The sequence below is a fragment of the Daucus carota genome, chromosome 8 (assembly GCF_001625215.2).
Source record: "Daucus carota subsp. sativus chromosome 8, DH1 v3.0, whole genome shotgun sequence".
Taxonomy (NCBI): Eukaryota; Viridiplantae; Streptophyta; class Magnoliopsida; order Apiales; family Apiaceae; genus Daucus; species Daucus carota.
In genome coordinates this window covers 19741611-19753177 of record NC_030388.2, presented here as the reverse complement: position 1 = coordinate 19753177, position 11567 = coordinate 19741611, and the positions used below count along the sequence as shown (strand labels likewise).

Below are 11567 nucleotides of genomic sequence, written 5' to 3'. Positions count from 1 at the left end.
AATGATTGAAAACAAGCAATGATGAAGCAATAAACTTTACCAAGCATCCTCTCCTTTGCAGAATTCCATGAAAACAAAGATTACAGACAGCTGGAGAGGAATCTCTTGGAGGGTTCAGTGTACTTGTGATATATGGACACATAGTGATCAAGTGATCAGAGAACAATTACCAAGAAGTAGGTGCATTGACATGCTATGAGTCACTCAAAAAACAGAACTTTACTTTTGCTTTTGTTTTTTAAGTTGAAAGATCTTGCTTTAATTATTTGATTATATATTTTAATCAAAAACATGATTCTTATTCTTATTGGTAGCATTGTCATTGGTTATCTATTTGGTATATAGAGGCTTGCACATCTGGCTAAAATGATCAGGGACATACAAATATGTATATAACATAACTTAAACTTGACACCTACATCTTACATTTTCCCTTATAATCTTTGTACTCTTCGTAGATGGTTACATATTTTGGAGTATCAAAATCTTTTGTAATTATTCGAACAAACTACTTAAATTACATAAATTTCCTATGCATTCACATTAGCACCTACTAGCAGTTTAAATATTCCGTATTTATTGAAAAAATTTTGATTAATTCTTGAAAAATATTTTACCGATTTAGCGAAAATACTCCAATAAATTTCTGATTCGCCAGGTCATCAATTAGTTAAGATTCCTGATTTTTATAGTCATGTTTGTAAGTGACTAGTACTTGGCATCGATAGCTTAATCACATTATTTATATTCACTACTGATCATGTCTAGTACACTGTGTGTAGAATATGAACATAATATAACTAATTTAATAAAAAAAAATATTACTTATCATTTTTTTTGTGTTAATATTAATAGTATTTTTTTCATTTAAAGACAAATACTACCACTATTTATGTTAGCACGGAAAATGAAAATTGTTGTGGGTAGACTATGAATGTTTGGTCTTTGTTTGAATGATTGAGCAATCTTTAAAGTATGATGCATCTTGTAAACATGGCAATCTCATTTTCTCCTTCTTTTTTGAATAAACGAGCTTTCATTACTTAAGCAAGATCAGAAATAAAAACATGATCAATGAACTCGGGAGGGGCATCAACCCATTCCAGAGCCAGACATAGAATGTGTAGCTAACATGTGTGCCACACTATTCGCGGACCTACGAGCAAACACAATTTGCATAAAATTAAAGTGCTTACACAAATCAAGGCAATCCAACACAATAGTATGAAAATAACTATCTCATTGCTCTCCTTTGCAAGCATCAACAAGGGTCTTCGAATCTGATTCAAAGATGCAGTGATCAAGATTTAAATCTTTAGCCCAACACAATGCTGTTTTCAAACTTAGTGCCTCAGCCTCTCGAATCTGCCAAGCACCTAAGATCTGACCACACCGAGCTCGCATGAATTGGCCTGCTGAATCCCGAACAACAGCCCCTACACCAATAGACTCACCTGGCAGCATAGCAGCGTCTATATTAATCTTGTTCCAACCTGCAGGTGGTACACACCACCTCCCTACTCCATCTTGACTCTGTGTCGTACTTTGAATATTATTTTCATGAGCCTTTCTCCAATCTGTTAGCAAGTTCAGAGCAGCAGCTTTAACACTAAACGCGGAGCCATTTATTCGATCCCAGACCCACTTATTCCTACGATTCCACAAACTCCAACAGGTCATACTAATCATAGCACATTGATCACGACTAGCAGATTGGAATACTCGAGCAAAAAAATTAATGCAAGCTTCATTCGGCAACCGAGTTATACAATTCTGCAATCCTGTCACTGACCATACAAACCCAACATCCCAACTAAAACTCTGAAAAAAATTGAAATCTTAATATTCTAAATATCAGTTAGAATTACCCTATTTTATAATAATTTTCAGTATTGGGAATAAATCTCTCAAATTCGCGCACAACTTCAATCAACCTTAATCAGCTCTTCCTTGGTTCCGACACCGCATCACAACCTACACAAATCAACGGCTCACACCGCACATCAAAAATTTCCACTATTACCCCCGCCTCTCCACCTTGACGGACACTCCAATGACACTACTATAAATACGCACACATAAGTCCATAACACAACAGCTGCGTGAAAAACGATAAACGATCATTTGCATTCCAGAACCTTCTTTTTCTTCAATGGCGCCTTCTCCAATGCACGCTAACGGCGATATCTCCGCCGCTAAAACTCCGGTGACGGGGCGTTTAGCGACGGTGTATAGTGACGTGCAGAACAGTCGTTTGGATCACTCTCTTCCCCTTCCTAAAGTTATCAAAAATCAATTCGATGTTGTTGACGGTCCTGCTAGTTCCGCGGCAGGAAATCCAGGTCTCACACGTGTTCTCACCTTAAAACTGTTGTATTCAGTTTTAGTGTATAAATATGTGAGCGGAAATTATTTATACACTAAAACTGAAGAAGTGAGGTGTATATTAGTATATTTTCGTGTTCACACTCACTTCCATAATTGTAAATGTGGATAATAAGAGCTGTTTTAATTTGTGAATTATGATATATAGATTGGTGTAATTTAGTAATGAATTGGTGGTTGCAGATGAGATTGCGAAGTTGTTTCCATGTCTTTACGGACAGCCATCAGCATTGTTGGTACCGGCAGATGGAAGTAAACTAGCATCTGAGCAGAAGCTGAAGATTGGTGTGGTATTGTCCGGTGGCCAAGCTCCTGGAGGACATAATGTTATCTCTGGTATTTTTGGTAAGGATCATTGCTTTCGGTATCATTAATTAAACCTCTTGTATTAGAAGCATGATTCCGATGATTTAAAGCTTCACTATTCTCTTATTCAATGGATCCAACAGTTGTATATTTTTCTGTCAGAAGTTTGTAGCATCGTGTTGTGAAAGAAATTAGACAAAGATCTTAACGAGGCACTAATTATACTGAAAACGAATTATTACACTATATTTTCTAGTTATCTGTACATTCTGATTCCTAGTCTTTTATAAGTCTACAATACTGAAAAATTTACTGATGGAACTCGTAAGTGAATTGTGTAGAGTTGCTTTGTTTTTCATCTTGGTTGCAGTAATAGCAGGAGATTTTAATTCAGATTGACAAACATGATGAGTATATTAGTTTTTGTGCAAAAGTTATATATTTGATTGAAATTGAAGCAATTTGTGTACCTGTGAAATAGATTATTTGCAGGAGCACTGCAAAGGGAGCACATTGTATGGCTTCAAAGGTGGACCTGCTGGGATCATGAAGTGTAAATATGTGACATTAACCTCAGAATACATTTACCCTTACAGAAATCAGGTGCAGAATTTTGCTTTTATCCTATAAATACAATGAATCAGAATTGGGATACATATTTATATAAGTATCTACCGAGCCTGTGTTCTGATATGACCTGAATAATTTCTTTTAGCCAATTGATTAATAAGTGAAATCATTATATGTATGAATGCTCCTGTACTAGAAACAAAATTTTCCTGCCATGCTTATGTGTGTCTATGGGTGTATGCTCTGCAAAATACATAAACTGCTCCTTTGCTGATTGTGCATTAGTGTTGGCTACTTGGCTTGTCAAATCCTTTTATCAAAGTGTTTAACTTTTAAAGATGTCTAGACGAAGTCAGATTTAATAAATCAAATTTCTTTTATCAGGGTGGATTTGATATGATTTGCAGTGGTAGAGACAAAATTGAGACTCAAGAACAGGTTTGATTCTACTCTTGCTTCATTACCGTGTCCTAATATCATGTTCCTAATTACATAAATAATACTCTATAAGAATACTATTATATCAATTTATTATTTTTTGCAAATGATGTTCAGACAACTGATATCACATGTGTTTGATCCCAGTTTAAGCAAGCTCAAGAAACAGCACAGAAGCTGGATCTTGATGGGATTGTCGTGATTGGTGGGGATGACTCAAACACCAATGCTTGCCTCCTTGCTGAAAACTTTAGGTGATATTACCGTAAAGATTAGGAATGTCACTCTATCAGTACTCTGTTATGCATTGCCTATGAATCTTGTTTACTTCTGTTGAACATACTCATTGATTTATATTCCTTTAATTGCACAACTCAGGAGTAACAATTTGAAAACCCGGGTGATCGGATGCCCCAAGACAATTGATGGTGACTTGAAATGCAAAGAGGTCCCTACAAGCTTTGGATTTGATACTGCATGCAAGGTTTCATCGCAAAGCTTTACTATGCTATACAATTATACTCCATATATATATTGTTCCTTAATTAATGAAGTTTGTGGTTTAGCTGCATTGACATTTATATAGTGTATCTTATTGTATTTGTTTAAAAATATACTATTTTTTTTATTCTGTCGGTTGAGCAAAAATTGTCAACTTAATACATTGCTATAAAAAAATTATCTTGCTATATATTTGGATGAAGTATGGCATCATACAATAGGTTATGTTGATCGATGAGTCCCTATCAAACATTTCCCTGCACTCATGATGTTCTGTTTTATGTCATTGTTCTCCATTTGATTAACTTGCTCATTCCATTTATGAAAATATAAGTAAACAGTGTGCATATTTATGCAGATATATGCTGAGATGATTGGAAATGTCATGACTGATGCTCGTTCCACTGGAAAATATTATCATTGTAAGAATAATTTCAATATTGGATGACCTTATTAGTTATTTTTATAAATATTCGTAGGTTCAAAGATTTATAGATGGTCCACTACCACCTCTTGTAAGAGGTATTGTTAGACCATCCAAACACTCTTTGTCATTTTATTGCAGTTCATTTATACTAGAATCATATAGTTCACATCTAGCAGATTGTACTAAAGACCACTAGATGTAATAACTTTTATTCTGAGATTTTCTACAGAATTTAACAAATTTGTATATAACTTTTGTGAATATGTCCAAATGCCCTTTACCATTTTGCAATTGCCTTGTGTAATCATTCTCCCTCTTTTTATATCGCTAATGATTTTAAGCATAAACTGCTCTTGTATGCACTACTGATTCACAGTTGTAAGACTGATGGGACGTGCTGCTTCGCACATTACCTTGGAGTGTGCTTTACAAACTCATCCAAATATTACTCTTATTGGAGAAGAGGTAAGCTAAAGCAAAGAAGTTGTATTGTATATTTAGCACTACAGAAATATTATGGAATCAGAAATCAGATGCACATCTCATTGTTTACTGAACTTTGTAAAATGTTGCTGCAGGTGGCCAGCAAAAAGGAGACTCTTAAAAATGTCACCAACTACATTGCTGATGTGATCTGCAAGCGTGGAGAACTTGGATATAACTATGGTGTGATACTTATTCCAGAAGGGCTTATTGATTTCATTCCCGAGGTAACCCCGAGCTCTGGTTTATACCAGCTTCTTGATGCTGGTGTCCTTTTGGCTGATGCTGGTGACACTATCAAAAAATCTGTGCTCACATAATTTATCTTTATGGGTACATTTTTTAAAATACATCCCTCCTGATTTTGCTGTCCTTATTTACAGGTACAGCAGCTTATTGCTGAACTAAATGAAGTTTTGGCCCATGAAACTGTCGATGAAGGTGGTCTCTGGAAACAGAAGCTTACATCTCAATCTCTGCAACTGTTTGAACTACTACCTACTGCAATTCAGGAACAACTGATGCTTGAAAGAGATCCACATGGAAATGTCCAGGTAATCATCTTTTTCTTCCTTTAATGTGAGAATTCGCCAGATTGAGCTGTGCATGGTAACATTTATATGCACTCGTCTTTTGTCTCTAGGTTGCCAAAATCGAAACAGAGAAAATGCTTATTGAGATGGTTGAAGCTGAATTGGAGCAGAGGAAGAAAGTGGGAGGATATAAGGCTCAGTTTCAAGGACAATCCCACTTTTTTGGGTACATACCACCGTTAATAAGAATTCTTATCATAAGAAGATCATTTAGTCTCTAATATTTTTTCTGATGAGCGCATTCCTCCATTCTGTTATTGAAAGAAGTGCTTGATGCTACTTTTTCTTTTTATGTATACTATTTAGCTATGAAGGTAGGTGTGGCTTGCCTTCTATGTTTGATGCTACATACTGCTATGCATTGGGTTATGGTGCCGGAGCTCTACTTCACAGCGGAAAGACAGGATTGATTTCTTCTGTGTGTGCTTTCTTCAGTTTATACTTTTCCATTACACAACTTCTAAAAAACCAGTGTTCTGTAGTTTATGACATTAAAAGTTGTTTAGCTACGGTGTCAGCATGATTCAATTGCCTTGTTCCGATATCATGGTAGGTCGGGAATTTGGCTGCCCCAGTTGAGGAGTGGACCGTTGGTGGTACTGCATTGACCTCTTTAATGGATGTTGAAAGGAGACATGGTATAGATGCTTGAGGATTCCTCTCTCTGTTTCATTTTCGTTTTTTGGATATTTTTTTCTAAATATTGATTCATTCGACGCAGGTAAGTTCAAGCCTGTCATTAAAAAGGCAATGGTGGAGCTTGAAGGTAGGAAATTTAAGCACACTGTCCCTCTGATGTCTCTTACTATAGATTACAGTTCATAACTTGCCTTGATAAATGAAATGAACTTTCGATTGCCCTGTCCCTCTTCTCTGCTTGTTTAAGTAGATGTTATATAGTGAATGCGTGGTTTTTAGCTGAAGATGTTTCTTAGTCCTAGTCTGCTTATATCCGACTAACCGCGATCTAATCTGCGGTGATGAATCTGCAGCTGCACCATTCAAAAGTTTTGCATCCATGCGTGAAGAGTGGGCTCTTACAAATCAATACATCAGTCCAGGTACACCTATTTTACATTGCTGAACAACAAATGAGCAACACAGTGCTGATAAGTGCTCATAAGTAACTTCTTGCTCTCCATTTTACAGGTCCGATCCAATTTGTTGGCCCGGAATCTGACAAAGTTAATCACACCTTATTGCTGGAGCTTGGAGTTCAGGCTTAGTTCCTCATCTATGCGTAGTTAGAGCCTTGACAGCCTTGACAGAATCTCGGAGAAACTTGAGGCGGCAGTATTTTACTCGAATAATTATTTCCGGAGTTTTAAAAACTTTTGTCTTGGTTAGAGATATGCTGATCAGTGAGCAAACATTATGAACAGTCTAATTCTTCATTAACAAGGACACCGTTTTTAAGGTTTCAAAACAGACCACAAATGAAGAGCTCGCATGGAATTAGTAACAGAAACATACCTTGGATTAAGACAACAAAATCTTAGTATCCATAAATGGAAAATCTGAGAGTAAACTTCTCCAACCAAGCTTACAATCCTACTCCCCAACTCTCTAAGAACGTAAAGAAGAATAAAAGAATAAATAGCTGCTAGTAAGTAGCTCTCAAGAAAGCCTCCGATAAGAAGATCAGACTTCAGAGTGCATAAAGAGCAAACTTATAAGCATGCATACTAGATACAAATCATGCTCGCAACATATCAATATAGATGTTGTGGAGACTTTCGGGTCTCTGTATAGGAAACAACAAATAAAAGAATTAAGTAAAAAACACTACTTTTTGTACCAAAGTATCTTGATGTTTATGCATCTTCAAACCTTTTTGGGTCTAAATCAGTCCCCCTGTCTGATGTCGTGGCTTCTGGAACATCCACTTCTTCCCTTGACTCGTGATCTGCCAAAACTTGGCTGCTAGAGAAAGAGTTTTCCCCATTGATGGAACGCAACCAAGCTTCCTGAACTTGTAGAACATATTCCAAGTGCCATAAGACTTCACCCATTGCAGGCCGGCTCTTTCCCTCATCTGCTAAACATTTTTCTGCAATCTCCGCAAATTTTGTCAATGATTCTGGTGAGTATGTTCCTTTGAGATGAGGATCGATAATGGTTTCAAGTGATCTTTGTCGTTGCCATCGCATTGCCCATTCAGCAAGATTGATCTGATCCCTCGGCAAGCTTGGGTTTATGACAGCACGAGCACAAACAACTTCAAACAAAACCACTCCAAAGGAATAAATATCAGACTTCTCAGTCAGTTGTTGTCGCCTGAAATATTCTGGATCGAGATATCCAAAACTTCCTTTGACTGCAGTACTAACATGCGTGTGTTCCAGAGAGGGACCAGTTTTGGATAGCCCAAAATCAGCCATTTTCGCCACAAAATTCTCATCTAACAAGATGTTGGTTGTCTTAACATCTCTATGAATGATGCCACGGTCTGCTCCTGTGTGGAGGTAATGCAACCCCCGAGCTGCACCAATGCAAACTTCAATTCGTTGCTTCCAACTTAATGGTGGGAGATTACTTCCGAATATATGACTTCTTAAGGTCCCGTTTGCCATATACTCATATACTAAGATCATCTCATCCTGTTCATCACAGAAACCAATCATGGAGACTAAATGCTTGTGCCTAAGCTTTGATAGCATTTCAATCTCAGTTTCGAATTCCGTCAGACCTTGTTGAGATTGCGGGTTGGCTCGCTTAATTGCTACAAGTGTTCCATCTTCTATCTCCCCTTTGTACACCTTACCAAATCCTCCTACTCCAATTATTAAACTGTCTTCAAAACTGTTAGTTGCAGCTTTAAGCTCTGCTAATGTAAAGCGTCTACCAGTTCTATTAGGGGCCATCGACCCGTGTAAACTCTGATGCAAAGATGCTTTTGCATTAGCTGTGCTGTTTAGAAGAAATAGTGGTCGCCATCCAGGAGGATGTTTCTTGGTGTCAGTTTCTTTGTTTCTCCTCTTCTGACAAAAACAAGTGATTAGTGCAATTGATGCGGCAATAATGACAATAGAAGCTATTCCAGCTCCAATGCTCACCCATAGAATCACACTTTTTGAAGTTTTTCTTGCTCCTGGATTTTCAAGTTTGCCCACATAGGCAAGATTCCCATTTCGACTCAACTTAAAAATCTCCAGTCCATTCAAGAGTGCATCAGTTCCAACAGCACCTGCTGTCGGGTCGGGACCTAGTTGTATCCAGAGGGTATTTACCACTGATGGCACCATATCAAGAAAATCCTGATGATATGCCTTGTATTTCCCTCCAGCTTGCTTAAAAATGTCAAAGTTGTCTGCTGCAGTTTTATTATTTATGTAGATTCTGAAAATCCTTTCATTTGCCTTGTCAAAACTTAGTTCACAGAAATGTAGACGAATCATATAATCAAAATCAGGATCCACTTCAAATTTCCATGACATGTTGAATCTCTTCTCCATCACTTGGGTGTTGGACATAGTTCTTGCACTTCTATAGACTACAAGTGGCGCTATTGAAGTATCATTTGCAGAAGCATAAGTAATGTTTGCACGAGTGTGGATATCTGATCCTGCATTTGCAGTTAACATGTAGCTTGAATCTGCTTCCCAAACTCTTCCAAGACTTAAATCTTCATCAGCTTTAATTGGGGAACCACCAACGTTGAGTCGATACATAGTCTCAATCCCCCGTTTGCTCAAACTCAAAACACTTGTCTCCCCATTGCTACCCACTTTGCTGACTGAATCAACAAACAGTTTATTTTCAACATTTACTATCTCTATTGCATTGACAAATCCGAAAGATCCCTTTGCTGGAATAAATTCAACCATAAGAACATCCCCACTGACAGTGAAAAAGAATTCCTTTACTAGATATGAAAAACTCGAATTCCCTCCCAATTTCGCTATGTACAGATTCTTCTGCAATATCTCATCAGGGACATTAAATCCAGATAACAATTTTATCCCATTTGCCTGAACAACGAAAGAAGAGTCATTGACATTTCGATTCTCAGAGGAGAATGGATAAAAGTGGAGCCTAAGAAAATAACTCCCTTGTGCTCCTCGAAATGTATAATTCAAGCTATCCACAAACACCCTCGCAGTCTTATAAAGTGGTGTATAAGTTTGATCTCCATCAAATGTACTAGTTGAGACCTCAATGCCAGAAGAACTAAGGGTAACATTGCCCCCGGTGGCCGAGTCACCAACCCATCTCCTACCACCCACATTGATGGTGGAATTTGTACCACAGTTTAAAAGAATAGAATTTCCCTGACCTTCTCCAATTCTCACATACAAAGAAACTACAATCAACAAATTTAAGCACAATCTACTGCCATTTATCTTCATAACTCACCACTTTGATAGCTCTCTTCCTCTTTATACCTCAACTTCAAGATCCTTTACAGTTAACACAAAAGTACCAACCACTACTAAAGAACAAATGAAAGGAAAATCATGAAAGTTGAAACCCTAATCTTCAACAAAGTTACTATCCCTTTTTTATCAATCAAGAAAACAATAAAAAAAAAATAATAATGCTAATACACAAGCATTACCATAAAAATACCCACTTCAAAACAGCATGACATATGTAAAGTTACCTTCACCAAACAAATCTTTACAGCTTATACTCCATCATCAATGGTGATTCAAGAACAGCATGAGAACCATCCAAGAAACTATCTTTAAACAGCAAACACCCAAAATGCAAAAACCCAGATCTGAATCAACACATATAACCAGAAAAAGGGGACAGAGCAAACCAAGAATGGCAAAGAATATATGACTGAATATTACAAGACACAAATCTTGGGACTAAATATTTTTCTAAAAATTACCAAAAGGGGTGGTCCAAAAGCTGTTTTTTTTCTGAAAACAATACAAACAGAGAACATGGGGGGTTTAAGAGACGGGACCAAAATAAAAAACAGTACAGTACTAGTTACATAACAGGGTGTAATGGTTAAGATTCATGTCATCCTGTACTGTTTGGTTTGTTTAGAAAAGGGTCAAGTACAGGTACAAACATGTATGTATAATAATATATTAATATTACATACATGCACTTTATTAACAGAGCATTTGTTGTAACTGCCTTATCAGACAATAATTTAATAATTGTTCAGACCATTTTCCTATATATAAAAGAGTTGACAGCAGCAGAAGATGCACCTCCATCATTTTCTGAGGTGGCTCACATGCATTTGTCTGTTAATCAGATACTCAAAATATTTTTCAGCTTTTGTGTCCCTTTATCATTTTCATTCATTATTTTTAGAAAATTTACTATCTCTCACTCATTTCTATACATTTTTTTTGGAATGTCCCATCACTTCTTTGCATTCCCAAAATAGCAACATTTTATAATATAAAACACTATTACACCGACTACTTTCTTCTACTATCTCCATTCTATGATAATAAAAACTATAAAACACTATTATGGTGACTACTTTCTTCTACTATCTCCATTCTATAATAATAAAAACAATATTACACACACTACTTTCCTTCACTATCTCAAATTTATTATTAAAATAAATGGGTCCCACTACTTTACCCACTTTTCATCTAACTTCACTCATTTTGTTACACTTTTTCTTGGTCTTCAATCACAATGTATATTATTCATTGGGACGAAGGGAGTTGTTTAGCATACCTTTAAATAAGCATTTACGAGCACGATTGGATAGCCAAGTGGTGGGTTTATCCTCTGTTGTCCAGTGTCCTGAGAATTAGTAGAACACATACTAATTTGTAAGGCATATAAGCCTGCACTGTCAAAAAAAAACATTTACGGATTTTTTTAGCACTTTAAATTAAGGTAAAAAAATAGATTAAAAGTGAGAAGTAAATTAGGGG

At 36.6% G+C, this 11567-nt stretch overlaps 2 protein-coding genes across 2 annotated transcripts; one reads left to right on the top strand and one right to left on the bottom strand.

Moving 5' to 3' along the window:
* Positions 1 to 2039: 2039 nt before the first annotated feature.
* On the top strand, positions 2040 to 7131 carry LOC108199700 (pyrophosphate--fructose 6-phosphate 1-phosphotransferase subunit beta). Its single transcript, XM_017367642.2, has 16 exons — positions 2040 to 2342; positions 2569 to 2730; positions 3173 to 3294; positions 3646 to 3699; positions 3847 to 3953; positions 4078 to 4183; positions 4559 to 4622; positions 5004 to 5092; positions 5206 to 5337; positions 5494 to 5664; positions 5754 to 5869; positions 6010 to 6121; positions 6257 to 6341; positions 6425 to 6469; positions 6696 to 6764; positions 6853 to 7131. The coding sequence occupies exons 1-16, from the start codon at positions 2153 to 2155 to the stop codon at positions 6927 to 6929; spliced, it is 1701 nt and encodes a 566-aa protein (XP_017223131.1). The 5' UTR covers positions 2040 to 2152; the 3' UTR covers positions 6930 to 7131.
* Positions 7132 to 7162: 31 nt separating this feature from the next.
* Positions 7163 to 10491, bottom strand: LOC108199699 (probable receptor-like protein kinase At1g30570). The gene has a single exon (XM_017367641.2). It carries the CDS (start codon positions 10050 to 10052, stop codon positions 7518 to 7520), a length of 2535 nt encoding a protein of 844 aa, XP_017223130.1. The 5' UTR covers positions 10053 to 10491; the 3' UTR covers positions 7163 to 7517.
* Between the last annotated feature and the right edge of the window lie 1076 nt (positions 10492 to 11567).

Bases quoted from the DNA above. Each gene is read 5' to 3' on its own strand.
- LOC108199700 (XM_017367642.2), top strand. From the start codon at position 2,153: ATGGCGCCTTCTCCAATGCACGCTAACGGCGATATCTCCGCCGCTAAA. The intron at 3,700-3,846 runs GTTTGATTCTAC...GTTTGATCCCAG, and splicing joins AAATTGAGACTCAAGAACAG to TTTAAGCAAGCTCAAGAAAC. The intron at 5,870-6,009 runs GTACATACCACC...TATACTATTTAG, and splicing joins GGACAATCCCACTTTTTTGG to CTATGAAGGTAGGTGTGGCT.
- LOC108199699 (XM_017367641.2), bottom strand. From the start codon at position 10,052: ATGAAGATAAATGGCAGTAGATTGTGCTTAAATTTGTTGATTGTAGTT.